The following is a 27,161-nucleotide window of genomic DNA, read 5'->3' as shown; positions in this document are numbered from 1 at the left end:
CAACAACAAGATTCCATTTATAAAGTGCCTTTCACGTCAGGAGGACGTCCCAAGGCGCTGCACAGTTGGGTCATGACCCGAGCAGGGGGGAAATGGTCAGGGGAGGGGAGGGAGCGAGGAGGGGGGAAATGGTCAGGGTGAGGGGAGGGATGGGAGGGAGCGAGAAGGGGGAAGAGAGTCGAGAGGGGAGCTGTATTATTATGATTTATTAGATTATTGCTTTCATATTAATTAAATCACCCTAAAGGTTGAAACAAATACACAAACAATTGCTTCATCTCTAGAAATCTGTTTTAAATGCTTCTGGAGGTGGGATAAAAATGTCCCCTTGAATTCAGTCCCCACCAGTGACAATTCCTTAAAAATGCTATTATGCTTCACGGCCATTGGTGAGATATTGCAGTGCACAAGTTACTTGCAATAAATTCTGTGAAGTGGTTGGAGATGCTTTTGACATGAAAAGAGTTACATCAATGTAAAGATAATTATTAAACTTTAATTCCCTCGATTATTTCTTTATATGTTTAACTATTCCAGGATTTCAAAAACATTGAAATACAGGTTCATAATGCAGAGAAACAATGGGCAATTTTACTTCAGTAGTTTTCCTTATATTCTGAGAGCAGGCTGAATGAATTGAATGAATGCTAAGAGGAAGTTATCCTGCAATTTGAAAGCAATGCTGTGACAAAGATCAGAAGCACACTGGTTTGCAAAGGATTTCAAAATGGGAAGCAGTTTGCACCAAATTCACCACTATACTAAGTTTCCAGTCTGTCATATCGTTGTTTGCAGTCAAGAGGGAACCAAACATTTCCCAAATAATAATAATCCTTGCATTTGATACAACGCATTATCACGTCTTCTAGACGTCTCAAAGCGCTTCACAGAATATACTGGAAAGTGAATTGACTATATATTTTGGGCGAAATGCGGCAGCCAATTGCGCACAGCAGTGTCCCACAAACAGTCGTGGATTGAAGTGACCAATTTATTATTTTTTTTCTTGAGTGATTATTATCAGGCGTGTGGAGCAAGGAAACTTGCCCAAGGTTTCGCCCTGCCGGGAATCTCACCCAGGTCTCTCGCTTGCGAGGCAAGTGCTCTATCCACTGAGCTACAGGAATCCGTAGCTGAGGAAGAGAGAGGGTAATAAAAGTGGAAATACGTCACTCCAGATACTCTCATAAAAACTTCTAAGCAATTGGTTACCAAGCAGCAGGTCACCCTCCCCTCCTGGTTGTGATGGCTTTCCCAAGACTAAGGGAGAAAACAGTTTAATAGAACATCCCAATTGAAGTGTTAATATAAATATCGCAAGCCTATGAAGCTTCAAACAGTGAAGGAGGCATGTGTTTACCTCATTATAGTATTATGGATTTTTAAGATGTAATATACATTCAAATAAGATTTGCTTTGTTTTTCCCCAAAACACACATTTTCCCAAAGCCTCTTCATACCACCCACAGAGATCACACAAGCAGCCCACAATGTGACCTTAACTCTGCCCCAAAGAAAAAAGCAAGCTGGTTATAATGCCCTCGCCTGCATGACTAAGTCACAATTGGCAAGCTATGATACAAACAACAAACACGCAATCTGGCACACATTTAATTTTAGTATCTCAATAAGCTATGTTATCATGCCATAATAAGGAATAAGCATATTTAACTTGTACACGAAAACCTTGTTGTAGCACGGCTGGCTGAGTTCAAAGTCTCACCGACTTCATTATTTAACAAAGCGCTAGGTTTCACTACTGCTGACATATCTTCCTGCATGTTGCATGTATGTTCACAAGTGCCACTAAATTCATTTCCTTCTAGCTTAGGTGCAGGAAGACATGTCAGCAGTGGCCATTTTTTGTGAGAGGCCAGCCAGTCGCTGCTGGAAGCCAGGCATACTATGGTGCTGGTTAGCACGGATCCATTGCTGATAGCTCTTTATCAAAGGGTGCTACAATGGATTTGCCCAGTACAGTCTTAGTCACCTTCCTCTGGTACATCTGTTTCTTCAATTAATAAAAATGACAACAACAAGAATTTGTGTTGAAGCCATACACATTTTATGGTCCCTCACTAGTCTCCCTTGGGTCACATACTTCTTATGTCTGACAAGATGGATTAGGCAACATGCACTAGGCAACCAGAATGTTCTTGGTCAGCCAACAAAAGGCAAAGGACGTAACACAACTAAGGTCAGAAACACAGGCTAGGGGGAGGGGAGGATAGGGTAATAATCAACCCTGTCTCCCACTATTTCATTGAGTTGTGTTGATAACTGACATCAGTGTACTGTGTCATGCAAGTTTAAAATATGTCCTTTAAAATATCTGTACACTGTTTTCACATACAGTACAAGTCATAGAAGTGACAGATTTTGTTTCCTGGTGGAAATGGTATTTGCAGGTCTGAAGAGATTATGCTTTTAGAGTAATTTATAGTGTGAGCAAAAACATCTATAGAGTAAAAGAAACAGCAGGCTGCATTAGGCTAAGTGGCAATTACTGCAGGAATAAATCTAGTGCACGACGTTTGAATTCACACAAATTAAATCGTATGAATTATTTGGGCGTAGTTTATTTATGCTGTGAAATTATAGCGAGATCAATTTGCGTTTCTATCATTCAGACAGATTAACTACTCTTCTAAAAATTAAAAAAATCTGTATTTAAATAGCCATGCAATTTCTAGCTTTTTGGCCATAAAATGTATTTCTAGCCAGGTCTATTGAAGCCATCTCTGAGATTTTCTTTTGTACAATCAATACAATTTCACTTCTGTGTGGCATCTCATGAATAAACACATGAAACAGATGCACTTCACTGACAGCCACTGAATAGGTATCAGAACAAGAGTTACAACGATTGTAATCAAGCTGAGATGATCCGCTGTCAATCAGTAAGGGCAAAGGCTCAAGTGGTTCAGTAACCTTGCCTGAACCCTAAGGTTGGGTTAGTCTTTAACTCAACTTCCTTTAGTCCAGCCCTTCAAAAAAATTTATAAAGAGGATTGTAACTAATATGATACTTTGGAATGAGGAAACACAGCTATCAAAATTGTACAATTTGAATGCAAACAGCTGTCAGCCATTCTGTCACCCATGCTAAACTCTTCAGAAAAAAATACACGAATAATTGAAGCAAATGCTACATGTCCATGCATTATGCAGACAACTACATCCTGGTCTCCACCAAAGCAGAAACAAATCTCGGGGATGAGCACATTGGCAGGTTATTGCTTTATAGCACAAAAGGGACTGTTTGGCTATGCAGTTTAGAATCATAGAAATTTATTGCACCAGACCTATTTAATAATACATTCTCTTCCCTCCAATGGTCACCATAGCCTCTTTTAGTATTCAGAATTGCTGTTTAAATTTTACTGATATAAAATTAGTTCTTCTGTAATCAAAACTGTGGATTAATTCCGTGGATCAATTTGGCTCATTTGTCAAAATTCATCTTTTGTGCATTAAAACTGAAGCAACACATCAGCTGTACACCGTAAAAGCCCTCAGTGGGTGATTAGGTTCCTTTTGGGAATGTGGATCAGTTAGGAAACTGATCGGGACTTGAAGATAATATTTTTCTTTTTTTTAAAAAAAGTTACAATACTACAAACTCTGCCAAATTGTCCACAGAAGGAAAACTGGATTACAATCATTCTGGAGCATTGCTATCTATGCCTCAATGTTAAAAACGTACACATTTTACATTAATTTAGCCCCCAAAGCAGAACCCTGAACCATCTTGAAAAGGAAATCAATTGACATTGCTGCAGCATGAATACATACGGTGCAAATCAATTCATGTGTTGTAATTAAAAATTGATAGTCACAATTCCAGGTCTTTAACATTATGAAGAAGCTAACCAGTGTTTGGGACCAGACAGTACCGCTCAGGGTGTTCCTGGTTGAGCAGGCTCAGGCCTCAAGAGAGTGCAATTTTGGAGCAAAAACTAAAATCCTGTTTCCTACTTGGAATCAATTTTAAATTCACTTCCAGCAACATAGATACAGATAATCTACACACAGCATCTTAATTACTTTCAAGCTGACCTTTCATTGAAAAGAATACACAGTTGGATGCTATTGTCGGGGTTATAAAATGTGACTTCTCACATTGCAACAGACAGATGCACTTTAAGGCTCAACTGTCTGAGCTGGCTTGAAATCAGCCAGGTTTCCTTCAAAAAAAACTTTACAACCTGGTGCTAATTGCTGCTTCCCTATTCTGAGACTTTACACTCTTATGTATAACAAAAAAGATGGTGAAAGGCTGAAAATACTGCAGTATGTGGCACCCATGAAATCCAGCAGAGTCAGAAGGGTGGTCAGGCTGTTCAAACAGATGACGCCTGCAGTCAATTCATTCAAATTCATCACCTTAGTGACATAGAACTATTAAACTTTTATTTGTGGGAATTAGCCACATGAGCTTCTCTAGCTTCGTATTTAAACATTTGGAAAATATATTAACTTCCTGTTATACTCATGGTTTATAATTTATAAGCAAAATGATATATTGTAGGGAAAATGTAGTATCTAGGTAAATCAATTTTAGCGTTATCATTTTAAAAACTATTGATACACATTATAGTTTGTAGATGAATATTAATTCTTGATAGTAAAATTTGAGATTTCAAACCAGTTTAGAACCACGCATCTTGAATTAAAATTACTCTGCATTAACTTGTCCAGCGCTTTGGGACGTCCTCCTGACGTGAAAGGCACTACATAGATGCAATTTGCTATTACTGTTGTTGTCCAATGAGGACTGCTTTACTAGTTCCAGCTTTGGCTTGCAGAATTAACAAAAGCCCCATAGGAAGAATCCTTGCCAGAATGTGCTGTCTATAGCAAGGTATACAGTTTTAGCTGGTTGAACTTCAGCAGTACCTCCACACACACTCTGGGTCCCAAAGCATTTGCTCTTGCCAACCTGCTCCAAATATTCTGTGGAATTAGATACCATGGTGTATCCTTCCTGGGAGGGTGCCCATTCCATTCCAGCCACAGGGATATTTACATGTGTAGATGGCATACATGTCGAACGCCATCCGATTTGGATACCTTTTAGCAAGGTAAAATGGTCTTCGGTATGGGTCAGACACCCAGCTGATCAAAAAAGGTCACTAGTTGACAATTCCTACAGTAGCAGAGATATACTGAACTTCTGAAAGTCTCCAAGCTCTTCATTATTCTATGCAATACTGCATTTCTTTCAGCAGCACCCACCTCGTCCTCTAGGTTTTGTCCTAGCAGAATTAGCATTTATATTTGATTTGTACAGAAGTGAACTTAAGAGTTACTGCAGCAGCCATCACACATTTAGTTTTAACACCATCACCAACATATAGTTCGGCATATTGTGGAATTAAAATTATGAAAAATTCTTCCCTCCATTGATTTTTGTTAAACTTTTAGGAAATTTTAAACTTTGTTTGGGAGCATTGGGAAGGTAGCATTGCTAAGTAGGAGTTGCACCAATTCAGGATTTTCTGAACACTCTCAACACGTCTACAATGATAAGAGTTCTTTGCAGGATGTAGGTAAACACAATCCAATTGAGTTGCAATCAGTCACGGCAGGCATAACTTGCCTGGATTTATACTGAATGACGAATACTGTAATTTGTTTAGGTGGAGTGGGTTCTAAAGAAGATAGGAGATTTTATTTAAATTCACTCCATCAGCTAAATTCTGATTCACACTTGATGCAGAAGACAAGGATGGCATTTTTAATTGAACTTCATCCAAATTTCCCTCCTCTGCACTCAACATGTACTCAGAAAATCTTCCACTTTACATTTAGTGATCACATCGCATCCTCTCAGAGCTGGTAAGTTTAGTTTTTAAAACCAATGTTCAAAACAATACGAGTTTACATTCATACAGCACCTTTCAGGTCCAGAGAACGTCCCAGAGCGTTTCACATCCTGCCTGGGTACCTAACCTCACAGTCGGAGCTGAGGAGCATGGGAAGAGGAAAGATGACAAAACCACAGTCAAAGAGGTAGGTCTTGAGACCGACCTTGAACGAGCTAAGGATGGGAAAGAGAATGTTGGCCAGAACACCAGGAGAAACTCTTTTTTTTCCCCAAGTAGTGCCATGGGATTTTTAATGTCAACCTGAACAGGCAGACAGGACCTCAGTTTAAGTCTCATCCAAAGGACAGCACCTTCAACAAAGCAACATATCCCCAGCACTAAAGTATCCCACAACCTTCTGACTCAGAGGTGAGATTGATTTCCACTGAGCCAGACTCAGATTGTCAAACTAGACCATTTCTTACTGGTTAAAAAATATCAATTGAATCAGGCGAGGCAACACAGTGCTCCCAGTTCACGCTGACCTACAAGTGGCTTGTGCTATAATAAAGCATGTATTCAGCTCTATTTGTACATTCAGTAAGACACAAATGCACTATTTTTCCATTCAATGAAAAGTATTAATTTTCGCATGAGGCACTTTGGTTTATTGCACCCAAGGAAAGTGTTTCTGGCCTTCGGATGTTCCAGTGCATTATATTCATTATTTCGATCAAGTTTTTCCCATCTTCAATGCCTTCCAATTTCAATGGCTAGCAAAAGTTCCATAAATTTACTACAGAAACACATTGACAAGATCAGATCTACATTTTCTACTGTCCCACTAATGTAGCCTAATTACTGCTGTCCATTGCATCATTAAATCAATGTTCTATGTTAATTTCATTGACAGTCTCAAGGGAATACTTCAATCCCGTGCTCAAGTAATAAATTCATCCTGTACAGCAATTTTCTTCCCTTAGATTGGCCTGCACTGTATTGGACGTAACTGATGTTCTCCCAGAATCATAAAAACAGCTTTCTGCTTCAGGTATTAATTACCTTTTTTTAAGATGCACTTTAAAAGTAGATTGCGACTATTTTTGTCATATTTCTTACAATACGTTGGTCTTGAAAAGGTTAGTATGAGCAATCTATCAGAATGGGGCCATTTGGAATTCCATAAGCAAACAGTTCTCCAACCAGCAATATGGTCACCAGTCATTTAATAGAAGGTAGCTGCAATTTCCTTAAATTCCACACTCCACCAGGTCCTTAGTCAAGGGTGTTAGTTTGTGTTCATCTTCATTAATAAGCAGGTGGTGGACAAATTAACAACTTGTTCATAAAATTGCACCGAGAAGTTTGTCTGAACTCTTTTCTATTAGTCAGAAGACACATTTTCAGATTGCAGCTAAAATATTGATCATGAATATTTCAATTCAATTCAAGGAAGTAGGATCATGACATTACCAAAACGCACGTGAGAGATTGCATCCATACCTGATTAAAACGATCTCCCTGTGAATCGTTGACTTCTCCATTACTGGTCACTGGAATTTCAGCTGCAGAATTTCTGGCCGAACCTTCTGCCATTTCGGATTCCTTTGAAAAGAATCAAAAAAAAGAAACAACGCTCAGCATTTAATGATAGCAACCACTTTATAGCAATTCTGTATTACAACAACTTGCATTTATATAGCTCTTTTCAGAGTAACGCCCCAGAGAGTTTCATAGAGACGGTGCCAGATCTCTTCTCTCTCTCTCCCCAATCCCGCCACCACCAAGCAGGGAGGGATGGAGGGGGAGGTAACCTTAGAACTATTGAAGAGATACAATTTTAAGCAGCTTTCGAGCACAGATAGATGGATAGTAGCTGTAAGATAGTGGCATGAGATAGGAATGGAGGCAACACATTTGGTGAAAAAATAGAAATGCAATCTCGGTCAGGGACGAGATGTGTCTGACTGCGAGAGAAATATGAAAGAGAGCTGAGGGTACACAATGGTTCAATGAGTTGGGGGTAGAGGGGGTGGGGGGGGAGAGGAGAAATCAGAGGCAGGATTTTGGGTAGGCAGTCAGAACATCAGTGGACCTGGAATCAAGGGTGGAAGTAGAGACGTAGATTGAATATCATGAATGAATCAAAAACATTTGTAAGATTACCTGTACTTAAGGTTTTTGTCCACAAATGGCCTGCCTCCAGGTTCATCTATACTAATAAAGGCGAAATGTCTGTGTGTGTGTCTGCCAATAATGCATAGGAAAGAGAGTGTCATGTGCATATTTTTTTCAAGGAGCTCCCATCATTGAGCTATATTTAAAACATGCTGAAGCATGCATGATATTCTGCAACAAAGTAGCGACAGAGGAAATCAAGCCCCAAAATATGAAGCATGTATGACATTCTGCAACAAAGTAGCGACAGAGAAAATCAGACACCCTTCTAGAGAGTTACATCTATACTAATATATTCTGCAACAAAGTAGCGATAGATCTACTATAACTATAACTTGGTAGTTTAGTAGTTTTAAGGAAGACATCCACCAACATTTTCTGGGTGAGTGCAATGACAAGCTGAATAATTCCTAACACAAAAGGCCATCACTTGCATACACTAGAAGTTGCCAATAAGTGCCAATCTCCGTTTGGAGTCAATTGATCGATGGATATCTATATGGACATTCAGAAGTCATTTAATAATTTCCCAAACACAAAGTGATAAGCTAAGGATAACGGACATGATATTGGGGCACATTTTAGCGTGAAAAATTGGTTGGAAGAAAACATGGGACAAAGGAGAGATTTTCCAAAAGGTAGGCAAGAGAAAAGTTGGGGATTGTTACTGGCACACCAGGTTTTAAGTTACACAGACATGAATGTGGGAATAGGGGGTGGATTGAACAATGAAAAGCAGAAACTTCAAAGTGATACGGGCATATTGACTGGGAGGAACAATAGTGAATAAAGTTCAACATTGCAAAATAGGAAATATTTTAAAATTAAGAAAGGCCAATGAAAAACCAAATGGAGAAGTTTAAGAGGATGCAGACAAACAAAGAATGTCAGCATGCAGAAACACAATTCATTCAGGGTTAGTTTGCATGTGCAGAAAGCAAAAGAAAAAGGCTAATGTGATGCTGAGGTTTTTGATAAAAAGGTATAAACACAAAAAGAAGGAAGTATTACTTCAATTATACAGGGTATTAGATCAGACATTATTTTAACTACTATGATAATTCACCAAGATACTTGCAATGTCATGATTTAGCTATGAACTTGATTCTTTGGAGCTGAAGAGGTTGAAGGTTAATTGGATTGAGGCATTAAAGGAAAATGACAAGGTTTATTTCACTTTTGTGAAAGACCATAATAAACTTGCTCATGATTGATCAGGTCTTCCTCAGCCAACTGTTATCCCACATTTAGGACCATCCACCCAGCATTCAGTCCACATTGTCTGAGTTCAGTGCAGAGGTGCACAAGGACAATTCTCCAGACGGCTTACTCTACTTTCCCTCCCTCCTGAGAGGAATCTCGTGCCCTCTTTCAACCCTATTCCCACGGCGTTTTGATCACCAAGGGAACTGAAAGAACAACTGTTACTTGCATTTATATTGCACCTTTCATTTAAAAGGCCATCTCAAACAGCTTGACAAATCGCAGTTGTGGACATCAACACGGGTGGGGGGGAAGGGATGAGATTTAGAATGTTAAAATGATCAACAAGAGGGTCAAAGAAAAGTATTTAAAGAGGTTTTAGAATTCATAGAAAGAAGCAAAATGGTTTTGGAAAAGAGTCCAGAGGATGCAGCAAACTGTCCTGTACTGAAATCCAGAATTGTTTCAAACAATACATATATTGGATTGAAGAGGACAAAGGCAGCACATGGGTAAGAAGAAAAAAAAAGAATAATAAAAATAATCCTTGATATTGCACCTTATCACAGTATTGAGATGTCTCAAAGAACTTTGAGAAGCACAAATTATTTTTGGAGAGGTAGGAACATAACTCCAGAACCATGGTACCACAGAGGTGACCAAGCAGGAAAGGCAATGGAGGAGAATGGAGTTAAAGCCAAGAGAGAGGTTAAGAAAAATGCAGAGGGACAGTGAATCCTGATTGCAGTTGATCAGAATTTCATTGGTGGCTTTGTATTTTAGGTCAACTTGTCTAAACCACGATTGGAAGCTCTTGAACAGGGAATAATGTGGACAGTTGGGTGGCAAACACACATTCAGTACCTTAACAAGAAAGGTGATACTTGATTAGGACAGGAGCAGAGAGATTAAGGTTGGGCTGTCAGAAAGGGAAGCAAGATGATGTCAAGAGGATGATGAGGGAAGCAACTGTGTGAATTCCCTCTATTTTCAACACAATGTCCACAAGCTCGCTGCATTTTAAATCAAAAGCAAAGATGATGAAAGATTAGATCAAAGGCAGTGGAGCTGTTTGCAGGCATTTTTGCCCTCCAGTATGAGCCTGAAGCATTACAATTTGGCCAATGAGGTCAAACCACATTGAACGATGGACAGCTCGGCATCATGCACTCTAAGAAACAATCGGTTTCCCACCATCCCTGCGGCAAATACTAAAAGTGATCACATGGAAATTTCCAAGATATTTATTGAAATGGAATGTGCATTATTTCCCTGGAGGGGAATCGTCCTGCTTACCTAATTCTGAAGAATATTAGGTGCAGGATGGCAAGAGCCAAGGCTTGGGTTAAAAGTGTGAATTGGGCCACTGCTGGGGTCTAACCAGCTAAAACCTCATAGCTTGCCAATGACATCACCGCCTGGCAAGCTTTCCCACTGCTTGTCCAGCTAGGACTACACTGCCCAACAAAATATACATTTAATCCATTATATCAAATGCAAGGATGATTATTATTAGGGCTTCGGCTTGTAGGTTTATCGAAAGATTTCAAGTGAAGAGAACATAAATTGAAACATAAAGTAAAATGTTCATTTACTAAATAACATTTACTCAAAATCATTCAGAACCAAAGGCTAATAAAGCTTTCACACAAGATTAGGACACAATAACTGCACTTTTGCTGCTCAAAATTCTGTTTGCAAAAGAGGTGGGGTAAAGCCGTCAGTCTTAAGAACTAGTAGTTAAAAAAATCCAGATTCTTACTGGTGCATGATGAAAGGTTAAACAGAAGGGATTGGTAACTTGATGGTACAACAAAACACAAACGTACAAAGCCATCACCGGTAAACAACCTTTCACCCAAGTCAATTGCAACTGTGCAAACATCATGAAATTTAAGGTCATTTAAAGTTCTACCATTACTTCCTACCAGTTACATTTGGTAAATCTTTTAAGATAAAACAGTCAGATAATTACTTTTAATTGACAAGTGTTAAAAAGCCTGATTTTTCTGAAGTAATGAATCACTATAAGAGCTACAATGTTCTCACACATTAAAGTTTGTGGAAGTTTTATCCCATCATTTTTCATCATTTCACAGAGGCACCATATTTACATAACTATACATTATGGATTTAAATCTTTCCTTAAAGTAAAACCCCTCTAGTGGATACCCAGACACTGATTATGACCAACAATAAATTAGCACTGTGTTGGTTTTTTAAAAATTATAGCAAAAAATTAATGCAGGTTAAGGAAAATAAAACCAAGACACCACTGGGTAAGAAGCGGGATCTTTTACTATTTTATATTCTACTTTGTATTTAATCTAATTGCAGTTTATTAGTATGATGTCACTGTTAAATTTCACATCTTAGATAACCCCACCAATTAATGCTTTGACTTGCAGGGTCAAGAACATGGCTAGATCTTCAAGTTTCATTGAAGATTTTGCCTACAAAAAACCATTCACCGTGCTTGACGGTACCTGTTTTATATGATGAAGCACTATCAAAATTCACCCATTTTTCTTTTACTATGTATTTCCATGTACTAGCCATCAACAGCTGCCACATACCTATGGACATGCACGGTTTTGCCTTCTTAGGGTCAGTTCAAATTTGGATTAGCAATGCGACGAAGGTGAATAACAGCAGTCTTGCTCAGGGACCGAATGGGAGGAAGGAAAGAGAGCTGAAGATCAAACCACACGTCAATATTACTCACTAGTTTGGTGAGTTAGAGAGAGAGGAAAAAATAGAAAGGTGGAGATCAGAGCCGAAAGTGAGAAGACATTGGAGGGAGATGAGGAGGATGGTTTCAATCCTAACCATGCTGTCCTGTCAGAAATTGAGGCTTATCCCAGCCTTCATGTCTGACAGGGAGTTGGACAGAATATCAGTGGGCCTGGAATCAAGAGTAGAAGTGGAAATGTTGATTTGGGTGTCATCTGCATATATGTGCAAGTCGTTCAATAAAGGTTTGCATCGATTATTGGACCCCAAGCCTGCATTTGACAAACAGACACAACTTTCAGGAATATGAAAGACAATTCTTCAGTAGTCTTACCACCAGAAGGTATTTGGAATGTCCGTTGCAGATATAAAATCTTGTTCTTTTATTGCTTACTGGATTACTGTGGCAAAACTATTGTGCTTGTAAATATAATAAATGTTCAGCACAGCCTCATTATAATGGAGTGTTTGGTATAACTTGGGTTGGGATTATATGGATCCCAAAGTGTGATAATGGGCTTTACTGTATATGTGCACATCTGGCCAGCACGCAGGAAGTGCCTGAGCAGCTTCCCATGCTTCAAAGAAAAAATGGGCAACTTCCAGGTCAGCAGGTCACTGCAACGTCACTTTGTTTTCTGCGCTTGTGAAAAGAGGGAAATGACTTCATCTGCAACCAAGTGATCCCGAAGTCTTGATGAATTTTAGTGCAGAAAGCCAGCAGGCATGCAGGAAACCAGCATTCACGCAATGAATGGTGCTCACAGTGTAACTTCAAGCAAATTTGTGCTATAGTGAAATGCATTAGATTCAAAATCACTCGTATTTGCACATATCTGCTTGTACAGCACATTGCTATTATTATTATTATTATTGCAGCGCGTTGTAAACAACAGATGATGTAATGAGTTGTCAACAAAAACTAGTTCCCGAATCTCGTGAGGGTTTTCAGATTACAAACAACTGATGCATGATGCAAAGATAAAATTGCATCAGTGGAAGCTGATTCAATAACAGCTTTCAAGAGAGAAGTAGATAATTATTTGGGGAGGAGAAGTTTGCAGGGCTATGTGGAGAGAGCAGGGGAGTGGGATTGATTTGGATAGCTCTTTTCAAAGAGCAGGCATAGATACGATGGGCTGAATGGCCTCCTTCTGTGCTGTATGATTCTATGGTCCAATCTAACCTGTTACAGTGGATGCAAAAGTCCATGAGGCAGTCAGGAAATATCCAGCTATCAATGCACATGGAAATTCACTAGTTCCTCTCCAAGGCAGACAAATCATAAATATCTGCATAAAATCACAACTGTGTGCACCACATGTTTCAGTAAATTAAAAGCAAGTGGTCATTTTGACAGGATTGAAGCTGAAAAATTTTATCCTAAGGAATTGATCTCTCTATATCTAAAGTCTACTGTATTTAAAACACAATACTTGTTAGTTTCACAATGTTTTGGAAGTGAACTTGAAAAGCTACATAACAAATTTCATTTTTTTTAAAAAAGTGACCAAAATAGGATTATATATTTTCTCTAAAAATGGATTCTGTGACAGGTGTACATGACTAATTATAAAGGGGCCCCAAGGATGCAACATATGATTTGTGAGAAACAGGAACAAATTTAATAATCAGTTTATCTACTCCTGAGATTAATTACACCCTTGCAAATCGTTCCCACACTTTAAAAAAAATTAACATAGAAACAGATTTCTGTCCCTCCATTCCTTTCAGCCACTACGCCCCGAAGCTTTGGAACTCTTTCCCCTAATCCCTCCGCCTTGCCCAATTCTTCCCCTCTTTAAGATCAAAGCTGAAGGCCTTCCTCTTCGACCGTGGTTACTGTCACCTCCTTCCGCCACTACTCGGTGTCAGGTTTCGCCACTGTTAAGTGCTCAGAGACACTGCCCCACCTGAAGGGCGCTATATAAATACAAGTTGTTGGTGGTGGTGGTGCACCACGCCCTGGATCTATTGTACACTTCAGTGCCTTGCTTGAACCCTTCATGTACAGAGCAAAATTGAACTAAGCTGACTGTTACAAATACTTAAGAGTACAGGTTATTGTTGAGGAATGATTTCACTTTGCCCACATAATGCTCATCACAGAATCAACTACTATAGCCTTCCAGAAACACCAGTAGATCACTCACAAATTATTCTGCATATTTTCTTTAAAAAAAGACATTTTAAAGTATGATACCAAAGAGCAGTTTTGAAAGTCAATTTAAAATAAGCACCCAATGCACTGCAACGGATTGAAAGGTCTATTAACAGGCAATGTACTACAGTTAGTATAAAATTTCTTCTACAAATTGCTGGAACACTCAGAGAGATAATGTCCAACTTCGGAAGCAACACAGGGACTAGCGAGCTGCCAGCATTCAGGCTCTCAACTTAAATTCTCTTCCTGCTTCTTCAGCTAAGGATTTTACTGCAGAGTTTTTCTGACCTCTGCTGCTGATATACAGAACTGCAACCAATGCAGAACACATTTTTAAGTCAAGTCCATCAAATCTTCAGAAAATGCTGTGTACACGATTCCTTTACAGGGCTGCGACAACCATCCAAGCTTACCTCAGAATTATATGAATTCTTAAAAAAAAAACTAGAGGGTAGCTGTTGAGGAAAGCAAGGCAGTCTGTAAATGACATTTGTGTTGCATCTGGAAAAGGATGCTGTTCTTAAAAGTAGCTTAAGCCACACTTCCAAGTTAATCAAAGTCGAGAATATATCTGCAACAAATTATTTAAATTATTGACATATATTAGTAATGTGACCTCAGCTCAGGAAAAGACAGTCCCAAACAAGCTTACCAATTTTCAATGTCATTGTGGCTGCACGATTGCTGGGCATTCTCCAAATGACCCTACGCAGTCTACACCCATTGCTGAAAACACATACTGCACCGTAATTCAAAACTCTGAAAAGAAGGACTGCTCGTAAGATCTTGGGTACCTTGAGCTTCAAACCTCAACAACTAATGCTCTGGAAAGCAAAAGTAAATCTTATACGCTCAGATGAAGCAAAGAAAAAGAATACCTAGCCAGGAAAATCTCAAAACAGACTGCTGAGAATTTGGTCCACTCAAATACATTTGTAATTTCAGAAAAACTACGCCACACAGCTTCGGAAAAAAGTCCATGATGTACAACGGACACCTCTCCAAAGTAACCCTTCCTTGAAATATACAAATGTGTCACCACCACCATCACCGCATCAATTACTTTTAATGATTCTGCACATATTATCGGCAAAAGGAAACTACTCAAGCACAATGTAAAATATGGACATTTGTTGATGCAATATTTGGATATTTTTTCAAATACACATAAAAAAATGTTGCATAGAATTACTCTTGATTAAAACTTGATCAAACATCCGATCAAAATTGAAAGACAAAAGGGTTGTTTTCCATCTATTAAAGCAAGAATTGTCCATTTACAATGATTTGAAATAAAGATAATCAGAGATTTTGTAAGAGAATAATAATCTTATATAACCACCTCTGGGTCAGACTCAGTATCCTGCGAGGGCATTTCAGCTGCATCTGTATTGAAATCTACAGTCAGACCTGGAGCCTCACTAGCAGCCGACTTGGTGCTTTCAGACATTCCTAAAAACAAAAAGAAATGTTGGCCATGTGCATGGTGCAATTTCAACAGCATCAACAAAGGAAAACAAACATCTAAGAACCTACATTTAAAAACCCAACATTATTAAATACAAGTTGAAAGAAAAAATAAATGATGTTTGCAGTACAGTACCGTCTGTCTAGACTGATAAAGCCGCCACCCACATTGGATAAGCACAGTTTATGTTTTCACTATAGGTTTTATTCATGCATAAATATTACAGAAGTATTATAATCTTAGTTTGTCCCTTATGATTCTTTGAGGTAAACATTTCCAGACAATAGCTCTCACTTTTTGGAGAAAGCGACAGTCTGGGAGCAAGCACTCAACTTGGCCATCGTCAATTGGCTAAAGCAGTGAAATATTTTTTTTTTAAAAAAACTTCATCCACAGATTCAAGAAAAGGAATACTTTGAAAGTACTTTGATTACACCTTGCTCTTAAGTGAGATGTCGTGCAATTTTGATGCCAAGACATTTGCACATTAGAAACACTAAATAAAGATTAAAATTAATTCAAATTATGGCTCAGCAACTACAAAAATGGATTCTTCGGGGGCTGAACTTCAAATCAGTCTCAATTTGACCTTGCATTCCAGTTTTGTAGGTCGAGTCTTCGGAGTTGAATTTAAGTAAGCTTTAAAACAGAGTTTCATAAAAAAAATTATCTTTTAGGACACAAAATATCAATGTCTAATAATAATCCTTGCGTTTGTTATAGCACCTTATCAGGTCTTTGAGAGGTCTCGAAGACGTGATATAGGAAATAATCCAAGATCTGGCCAAACTTTGTGCATTAAAATTCTTATCTGTATTAAATCGTATAATTGCCTAAATCGTAAAAGTCCCATTCAATTTCCTATTAAATTCACTTAAATTTATGTGCACTAGTCCCATTAACCACTGCGTGACTCGTAACACTGCTACCGCACTTGCCGCCCCCAAACTTGCTGGCTGCCAGGTCAAAACTTTGTTTCCCACAGATGCCTCAAAGGGAAAACCGCACATGCACATCCCAACCCTCTCCGGGGGTTGGGGAGGGCGGGTTATCCTCAGTTTCTAAATAAAGTGAACCTATCCATGATTTCTAAACAGCCAGGAAAGTAAAGGGGCCAGTGAGGCTGCTGCTACCTGTCCTGCTGATTATTATTCTCTTTTGATTATGAACACTCTGGCTGAACAAAATATCAAAATAATGTTCTGTTGCCACAAAGAAAGGTACGATTCTTTGTGTGGACCAGTTTAGATGTGATGATAGTACACTGAAATGCATCATCATTTTGGAAATAGCATACACAGTAGTTTGAATTAACTCATGTAAATCCATAGAAACCAGACCTTCCAAAATAGAGCAGAATATCTTTAGTGGCCATTTGACATACCTCACAGAAAAAACACTGCAATTTTTCTAAGAAAACCAGTGAGTGGCTGATGGTCTGCAGCAATAGAAAAGTGTGGCCCCAACTGCCTCCCCCCACCTCCTGCAAACACACACCCCGCTCTGCTGCAAACAGCACTCTGGTGTCCCCCCACCACCCCCCAGTGGCCATCCAGTTTTTGTTAAAGAATGCATTCATTATTTTCTTTTGCAACAACCTAATATGTGTTATTTCTTCATGTTTAGTTTCTATCGATAAGGTGAAAAAATGTAGGTTGGCAGTAAAATGTACCTCTCAATAACACCAATCAACTCACCGTAAAAAAAAAACGGTAAAAATCCCTCAGTTTTTGACAAATATTTCCGCAATTTTCTAGTGGCCCTGCTGATGGCCCAGTAAATGCATTCTAGTATTAACACATGCTGTTTGCAATCGCGCCACAAAAACTCAGGTGCAAAGCCATTTTTTTAAAAAAAATAGGAGACTAAACCATGTATTCTAGAATGTTCCAAGTTTCACTTACACCAAGAAACAAAACACTTTTCTGCTGATCAACAGATTATAAAAATGCACACCTGCTAAGCACTAAACAAACCTTCCAACATTAAATCACCCAACTTTGTGATAGACTCAGGGAAAAACTGCCTGACCTTCAGGCTTTTGCGCCCATAAAATATAGTCAATTCACTTTACAGTATATTCTGTGAAGCGCTTTGAGATATCTCGAAGACATTAGGCGAAATATCAAATGCAAGGATCATTATCATCATTATTATTAACAGCCTTTAAGTATTAAGAAAAATCAAACCCTTCTTAATTTTGGTGTGATGTGGGTCAATCACTGCTTACTATTGTTCTTTTACACCTGAGGATCCCTGTAACTGACATTTCCAACCGCTGTTACTGACAGTTTATTTCCTCCACACTTCTCCTGACGAGACTTCAAATTGCAACCTGACCACAGCAAAGACCAAGTTTAGTCTTCACTCGTGCTCTCCTAGGTCTTGGCTTTGCACCACTATGTTCAACCAAAGAAGAATAAAATAAAAGAAAAAAAGGCAAGAAAAAAAATTAATTCCAATCTGATATTAAACACAAATATGAAACAATCCAAAAAATAACCTCCAATTTCACACCAGAGCACAAGAAACATGAAAAAAATGACAGTAAGCAACATAACTCAGACAGAAAGGGAATCCACAAGGTGGCACTCTTTACTAGATTTAAAACTATCTGCATGAACCACGTTGAAATGGAAATGTTGACAATTGAACAATGATAATGTTGCACCACATCCTTATTATAGTTAGAAAACCGCTTTCTATTTATTCCAGCTACTTTTCTAATTGGATCACATCTTACAATTACAAAGCTAAAGGATCTAACTTAAAGTTCAAATGACCATAAATTGTATAGATTCACCTGGTGTTTTGATCTGCTCAATCTCTATGTTTAAGAAAATGGGGATGAAATTTCAAGTGAGCGCACCTGCAGATTGTATTGTCACACACGAAAATCGGTTGCAGAATGAACCCTCCCTTTGAGGGAAGTCGAGAACTGGAGCACATCATTTGCGCATCAGACTGTCAAACAACTTGAGGACATTGCTTATCCAAAAGATCAGAAAACATTACCTTCAACAAATAAAAGGAAAGTTCAAAGGCTGATACCAAATGTAATTGCACATTACTGCCAAGAACACATCATAAAATGTAATGGAGTGCCATAGCGTAGCGATTAGCGCACTCGTCTTGCAAGCGAGAGGACCCGGGTTCGATTCCCGGGCGTGGAATACATTTGGCAAGTTTCCTAACTCCTCACGCCTCTGCTTAGCTCGGAATAAGTTGGAACCAGCTTGTTAGTCGATTGGTGGATAGCTTTCTGGGGGTTATCATCCATATATAATTATTTGGTCACTCAATTCACAAGCGTTGTGCCGACTGGCTGCCATGCTTCGCTCACAAAACACTCAGTCTGTCACACTTTATTCTGTGATGCGCTTTGAGACATTTCAATGACATTATAAGGTGCTAAAACAAATGCAAGGATTATTATTATTATTAAATAGCTGCACTGTGTGACCTCACACTATTATAATTTTTTTAAAAGGAAACAATGTTTCCTTGTACATTGCATCTCCAAGAATGCAGCTGAACACAAAGCAACTTCAGAGAATTCAAACTACTGTAGTTTGGATAATTCGTCTTTTTTCGATAAAATGCTTTCTATTGAAGTTGTATTAATTTGCTTGAAATTGTTTTGGTAATGTCTGGGATGATAGATATGATGAGAATTCAAGTTTTGAGGACAAGCCGTTAAATGTTAATATTTAAGAAAGCAATTTTAATATTGATGGAATGCTGCACTCCTGCATGGCTCAATAACCGTTCGGAGAGGAGATCCTGCAGTACAGTTCCCAACACGTATGCCCATTTCCAAAAGCAAGCTACGTTTTAGCAGCAGCAACTTAAACTCACTGAATGAGAAGACAAATCATTTGCAGCAGTGTTGTAGTAACTCTACTCACCCCATAACCTGACAGCAACATTAGCCAAATAGCAATTCATTGTATTAGAAAGCCAGAGAGCAAGTACCGATACATTTTTGTAAAACGTCCTGGTGCCCTGAACAACAATCTCCAGTTTAAACAAAAAACTGGTCATTCACTTCATGGATGTTTGTGGGATATCCGTGTGTGCAAATTGGCTGCTATGTCACCTATAAATATACAGTCACTGCATTTTACAGAAAAACTCTCTTCAAGGCATTTTGACATGAGCCGCTATATGAAATGTGAGGATAATTATTATGTGTGAAAATAACTGCAGATGTCACTAATGGGAAGTATATAAAGACAGATTGCGACACATGACGGCAATTACTTACGAAGTACTCAGACATTTCAACATAAGTGGTTATCAAAATGCAAGTTCTTTCTTTGAAAATTTACAATCAAGTAAGTTGAAAAGTTACATTGAAAGGAGACCCAAATCAAATTCTGAGTAATGGAATGAAGATTTTATCTGAGCCAGTTTCCGTGGCCCACATTAATTTAGTACAGGTCAACTCAATTCCAAGCTGGCGTACGGCCATAGCAAACATTTGTCTATAATTTGCCACGACTCAGCACTAATTGGCAATTTTAAAGGACTTACGGAAGTGTTGTATAATAATGGGTATTTTATTTTGCATCTGGTTTATTGCCATGGCTGACTTGGTGCCAATGCTGCCACCATGAGCCCACAGGGCTAGATGTTCCGAACTCATGCTCTCACGTCGGTTACTTTAACTCATGCTCTGACATAAACCACTTCTAGGAAGATAAAAAAAAATCATCCTTTTAAAAAAAATGAGGAAAGTAGTTTGTGGCAATGTCCCTGAATCAATCTCAAAAACACACAGTAATATAGCTTGTTTTAACAACATGCTGACAATTTATACTTCAGTAAAAAAGCATTTTAACATTCTATTAAGTCAGCTTATAACTTACTGATAAGTACAAGTGAAATCTTGCGAAAGAAATACAATGTTGTGTTCTCCAGCGTGCAATCAGCAAGGAACAAGACAAAAAAAACTCTGAGGCGCTGGAAACAAACTTGGTGCAACATAAAAATTGAGTAATCACTCCAATTCAGCTACTCAAAACTGGAAACTACTTACTCCCAGCTAAAAGAAAAATCATATTACCCACGTGCATTTAGAGCTAGATTTTAGTTTCTGCATTATTTATGCTGTCTCATCTATGAGTGCACTTTCTCACGGTATATTGGAGTGACCTTGAAAAACAAACAGCACAAACTGAATGAGGAATGTTGCAGACTGAATGCGCTCCAAAGTAGCTAAATTCGAAAAGGCATAATTCGTTCTAATCGGGAAGTTTTAAAAAAAGTATTGCGATAACATCTAACGGTTTTAATTTAAAAAGGTGCTGGACAGTCAATGGGAGTGGAAGGATCACCAAAGGCATAGTCGAAGAGGAAGGTCTTGAAACGGGCCTCGACGGCGGCAAGAGATTCTGGGATGGAGTGCCAGAGGGTAGCGGCAGAAAGACCGAAGGCCCGACCACCGATGGTGAGGTGGGCAGGGTGGGGGACATGGCGCAGGTCAGTGCTCGTCGAGCGGAGATCGGGAAGGTTGGTAAGGTGTGAGGAGGTTGTGGAGGTAGGGAAGAGCAAGACGTGGAGGGCTTCACTGGATAACGTTGTCCAATTCATTATACAATCCAATTCAACTCTGGGCTAAAACCCACCTAACATCATTGTTGTCTGAATAATTACTTAGTGTGCATTGATACCCTGCGCATAATGCAACACAATACCTTTGATATCTGGATGCAATTACATCAAACGGGAAGAAACGTTCAGCTTGCGGGGGACTGTAGGGTATTCAAATCAGTTTTAATTGCAGCAATACAATATAGTGAGACACAACACTGTTACAGATGGCAACATTTTAAAAAGGAATTCCAAATTGATGAATACACATTTTAATTAGATCTCTTGCACCATTTTTGGTCCATTGACAATTTAATAAGACACTTTCACTTCCCATGATGTATTGTCCAGTAACAAAAGGCATGGCAGCAGCTTGCATTAAACTATATCAAGTTAAAGCTGGGCGAGGTGCTGACCTTTAGCAAGTGATAAAGGTGGATACATTTTTAAAGACGTACAATGAAACCTATGATGAGGTAAAGTACACAGACGAGAATTTCCTCATTCTGCAATCCAGTAGCTTTGACGCATGTTTAAAATAGGATTTTTCCTTCACGTCCTACACTTCCTTTGTATACGAGTGCAAATTGTTATACAATCAATTCACTTTACAGTATATCCTGTGAAGCGCTTTGAGACGTCTCAACAACATGATAAGGCACTATATCAAATGCAATGATTATTATTATTACATGTCCCAATTTCATACCCCACTCTACTACTCGTCTTCACTGAGGACTTGGACTTGCTGAGAGTCCCCTGCCATACCACGGTGGATGAGGTTTCTAATTCTACACCTTTAACCACTTAGACTGCATTCCTCAACCCCTGCTTCTCCATTTATCAATCTTCAAGCCTCACCGTAACACCTATTCTTTTGACCGTGCCTTTGGTAACCTCATCCTCTCCACTCCTGTTGCTTGGCATCCGCCCCACAAATGTAAAGTGCTCTGAAATGTTATTCGATATCAAGAGTGCTGTATAAATGCAAGCTTTCCTTTTCTCTTCTCCCACCCTCTTTGCCAGGCTCCGCCACTGTTACGTGATGACTGAAGGCTGAGCGTTCAGCACATCATACCAGTTGTGCGGCTCTGGTGAGCCAAATGCAAATGCATATTTTTTTCCCCTAACTGGTAAATATTTTTTTTAATTCTCTCACTCTATTTCTCAGTATATAAATCTTGCTTTAGTCAATTTGTGATTCAGTACTTCTGGTTGAGGCGTACATCATCCAGTAACTCTTCTCACAGGATTGCAATGCTCTTTACTTGAGGATGGTACCAGGAATGAGGGACCTTGATTATGAGGAAAGGCACGAGAGACTGGGATTGTTCTCATTGGAGCAGAGAAGGTTACGAGGAGACCTAATAGAGGTATTCAAAATCATGAGGGGATTTGATAGGGTAGAAAGGGAAAAACTGTTTCCACTGGTGGGTGTGTCCGTGACTCGAGGTCACAGATTCAAAATAGTCTCTAAAAGAAGCAGAGGGGAGGAGAAAGTTTTTCAGGCAGCGAGTTGTTCGAATCTGGAACGCATTGCCTGAAAGGGTGGTGGAGGCCGATTCGATAACTACTTTTAAAAACGCGGTGGACGGGTATTTGAGGAGGACGGGTTTGCAGGGTTCTGGGGAAAGGGCCGGGGAGTGGGATTGACATTGATTGCTCTATTCAAAGAGCCGGCACAGACTCGATGGGCCGAATGGTCTCTTTTTGTGCTGTACGATTCTATGACTTCTCACGAATGATGGATATCAAGTAATGATGTTGTAGTAATATTTTGTCAGCGCTCTGTAGGGTTATCTTGCGATTGCGGAACTTTGATACAGGCTTTTTAAAAAGAAAAGTTGCAACAATTTGGTTTTCAGTCTTATACAGCTGGACAGGGAGATGAAAATGTCAAAGTAACTTTGGAGCATGTGGAAGCAAAAGTTTTTAAAAAAAGCAAAAGTTTTCATCCATCATTGTGAAAATGAGAGAAATGCATTTTTAAAGTAAACCTGCTCTTTATTTTTTTGTACTGGATTTGAGCCCTTTTGAAAAAGCAGTCCATAGACCTGTGAAGTTTTTGTTTGTTTGTTTCTGAGGAATCAGAGTGTGATGGTTTTAAGTTCCCCTGTTGTTTCCTGCTTATTTATTGCCCTCTGTAGTTCCTAAAATTTACATCTAGCTGTGAGTGCAATTGCAGGTCGCACACTTTCTTACTTACTACGGAGTCCTGTAGCTTATTGGTTAGAGCACTCGCATCGAAAGCGAGAGGACCCGGGATCAAACCCCGGGTGGGGTAAAATGTTGGGCAAGTTTCCTTACTCCACGTGCCTCGATTTACCTAGCAGTAAGAAGGAACCCGCTTGTTAAATTGATTGGTGGATCGCTTTCCAAGGGTTATCATCCACCAAAAAATGGATTTAGTCACTGCAATCCACGACTGTTTGTGGGACACTGCTGTGTGCAATTGGCTGCCGCGTTTCGCCCACAAAATATACAGTAAATTCACTTTACAGTATATTCTGTGAAGTGCTTTGAAACGTCTAGAAAATGAGATAAGGCACTATACCACATTATTATCTATATATTATATATCAAATGCAAGGATTATTGTATTATTATAGCTGTTCTTGCTAAATGAGGATACATGAAGTTAGGAACTTTTTCTTCCTGCTGCAAAACCTAAACCTCTCTCAGTACATCAAGGACACCTAGACTGTTAAACGTATTTCTGCCCACGCCCCCCACCCTCAACACATACACACACCAAAGCCTAACATTTAGGTAAGATTCAATGTCTCCTTGCTATGGTTCACGGCACTTTGCGGGTAAGGTAATATCATTTACTGCAGATAAAGCCCATTGTGTTGATGCAGCACACTGATAAAATATGCACACAGGCAAGTTATAAAAAAAATTAATTCCCTGGCAACAACAACAACAACAACAACAAGATTCCATTTCTAGAGCGTCTTTCACGTCGGGAGGACGTCCCAAGGCGCTGGACAGTTGGGTCAGGACCCGAGCCGGGGGGGGGGGAAATGGTCAGGGTGAGGGGAGGGAAGGGAGGGAGTGAGGAGGGGGTAGAGAGTCGAGAGGCAATTCAGGTCACGTGTTCAGTTTCATCTGGAAAAATCTGGCTGCTAAAAGTTTATCACTGAGCAGTTTGATGATTTTTTTTCAGAAATATACTATGTAAATTTCTGTTCAAAATGCGTCATGGATTCTGAATTCTCTTGATGCATTGTAAACACAATCTATTGATCTTGAATCAACATAATAAAATACAATTCATCTGTTTAAAAAAAGATGTCTCCCCGTTGAGTAGATGTAGCACTGACCAGCCTTTAGACATGAAACATTAATTCAAGGAACATATTAAGCACATTTGCAATTCCTTAAAGGAAAGTTTACATGTAGGTTTGAGGCACAAGAGTACTTACAAAATATAGCACACTCTTTGGGTGGGCATTGTCCCAGTGGCTTGAGATACCCTCCCGATGTGAAAGGCGCTATACAAATATAATTTTGTATTGTGGTATTAAAACCACAATCTGTCATCAGCAGTGCAATATCTGCAATATCAACATGGCTCAGGAACTAGGAACCAATACAGAGGGTTGACTTGATTCTGAAATTCTGTTGTGAAGCACATCTCCGTTCCAAGGCAACGCCCTTTGCAAATTCAAAATAGGAAGCTGCCAAAATATTCATGGGATAAAGCACTTGATGACTTACATGATACAGCACTTAAATTAACATGTGCTGAGAGCAATCACTCAAAGCCTAAATTCAGTTCATGATAAAGCATTTCCAGTTTACAATCATTTAGAACAAGGCTAAATTCCAGGATTCGGTGTTTACTCTGCAGCATTTAAATCAAGTTGACACATGAAAACAGATGCTTTCTTATATAAAAGTTATAACAGAGCTGGAAGCATCTTGAATTTGTAAAGTGAACCTTTCTATTATAATGTGAATAAAATTGACATAATGAATTTTTGAGTAATACTAACTAAAACAAATCACAAGTATTGTTGGAATTTGAAAGTAGCAATTGCTTTTCATACATGTCAGAAATAATCACATTTTGTTGTAAATTACAAATCACATTGCAGTTTTCAATGGAAACAGACTTAGTGGCAATTACTACCCCCAAGTCATTTGAATTTGCTAAACTGCACAACTATGTAATAATTTCAGTCAAGGCCACAACTCCAAGAAGACCCAACGTACTTCACTTTCTTCCCACCCAACATGAGGCATTATTTCTTACAACTCAAGATGAAGAAGACAGAAGCCATTCTCCTCGGCTCCCACCAACATCTGCACTCTTATCTCAAGCAAGAGCCAACTGCCCCATCTGACACTCAAAGCCATCAAAATATTTATTCACACCTTTACAACCTCCCTTTTAAGCTTGTCTAATAAAGTCCTTGTTGGTCTCCCTAGCTCCACCATTCATAAGCTCAAACACAATGAAAACTACACTACCCACTTCTCACCGCACACCCATCACCCCAGTTCCCTATAGATCGATTTCAAGGTATTCTTCCTTAGTTAGAAATACTTCCCCCATCTTAGCACCTCCATGATCTTCTCCTACCCCACTCCTCTGCTCATCTCTCCTCTTGGCAAATTTGGCCTTGCAGCATATTCCCACCCATTCCACACCACCGTTGATAACCAAGCTTTCTGGTTCTACACTCCTAACCTCTCGAACTCCTTCCCCCTCACCCTCTCTCTAGCTGTCCAAGTCCAATCTTAAAACCTCTCTCTTCAAACAAGTCTATGGCCACCTCCTCCTTTTTCTGCTTGGCATCTAACCCAGTCTTTATAAAATATGTTGTATGAATGCAAGTTGTTGTTTCATCATTTCTCAAACTTTTTTTTGATGATCACATCGAAGGTAAAATAGCACATGTAAAAGAATGGCTAACAACATTCTTGAAAATGGGGCAATACACCAAACATATGTTCTAGGTCTTAAGCGCTCCAAGATGCTACCCTGTGTGAAGGGCACTGGATAAACCCAAGTTGTTTTTGCTGTTGTTAAAATGGGTAGTGTTAATTGTAAAAACATCTTATCTGAAGAATGCTACGAAAATTTCAGTTAAACACAAAAGGTAAAATTGAATTCATCTTCAGTTGAGGTCCATTTTACCTGTGCATAGAATCTAAATTAATACAATTACACACATAAAATTGCTTTATTTACTGAACTTTTCTCATTTGGCACTTTTGATGCCCTCAAATAAAATGTTCAACATGATTCAGTTAAGGCAAATCATCTCTAAATCCTATATAATAGATAAGTCCACTCATTGGCTTGCAGATCCACCAATCTTACTACAGCTGCAAGGGGGAGCAATCTTGCTGTTTTTCCAGTTGAAACGCTCACATGATCAGGTTACACCTGCTGCACTAATCCCAGTTGACACAAGGAATGAAAATGGAAGACAATTCTAGCCTTAGGTACTTCCACAGGTAGAATTCTGAAATTTGTTTCATATTTCGGTGGAGAAAAACACAGAAGCCAAGAGGCATTTTCACTGAGACACATAAGTGATTAATAAATGCAAGCATTCATACTTCAGTTAATCCACTTAAAGGGATTGTCACACAACATGTCCAAATAACATATAAGCAGCACAAATGTAATTTGTCAGTTTCCTGACTGAGCAGGACTTTGCAGATTTTTTTAAACCCATGATAAATTATAAAATTTCATGCTGGGTTTAAAAGGTATTCCCTGCTGCACTGTGCATTATATCCAAGTGGAGATGATAACACTTGAACACTGCACTGCCCCCATCCACCTTCATTCAAAAACTCACTGTTTCTGGGTTGAGTGGAACCCAAGCATAAATTCTACTCACTTATTTTGAAGAGCTCCTCTGACTAGCCTCTGGTATATTCTGCTATTCACAACTGCCCCAATAACTTACCACTCATTTCTTAATATATAGCCAATTCCTATAGAGATTTACAATTCACTTTACCCAGACGCACTTTTGTGCTGAAC

The 27,161-nt window shown here is 39.0% G+C and overlaps 1 protein-coding gene across 8 annotated transcripts in view; it reads right to left on the bottom strand.

The window, feature by feature from the left end:
* arfip1 (ADP-ribosylation factor interacting protein 1 (arfaptin 1)) overlaps positions 1-27,161 on the bottom strand; it is an 81,573-nt gene that overhangs the window by 43,147 nt on the left and 11,265 nt on the right. For 6 of the 8 annotated variants that reach the window (XM_007904001.2, XM_042338429.1, XM_007903997.2 and 3 more), the window contains 2 exons: positions 15,431-15,540; positions 7,314-7,415 (listed from right to left, as the gene is read on the bottom strand). In XM_007904001.2, the coding sequence (XP_007902192.1) occupies positions 7,314-7,415; positions 15,431-15,538 (210 nt within the window). In that variant the 5' untranslated portion in view covers positions 15,539-15,540. The remainder of the gene's footprint in view (positions 1-7,313; positions 7,416-15,430; positions 15,541-27,161) is intronic. The other 2 variants (XM_007904004.2, XM_007904005.2) reach the window with 1 other exon arrangement.

This window comes from Callorhinchus milii, unplaced genomic scaffold, assembly GCF_018977255.1.
Source record: "Callorhinchus milii isolate IMCB2004 unplaced genomic scaffold, IMCB_Cmil_1.0 Scaffold1, whole genome shotgun sequence".
NCBI lineage: Eukaryota > Metazoa > Chordata > Chondrichthyes > Chimaeriformes > Callorhinchidae > Callorhinchus > Callorhinchus milii.
This window is presented reverse-complemented; position numbering and strand designations above follow the sequence as displayed.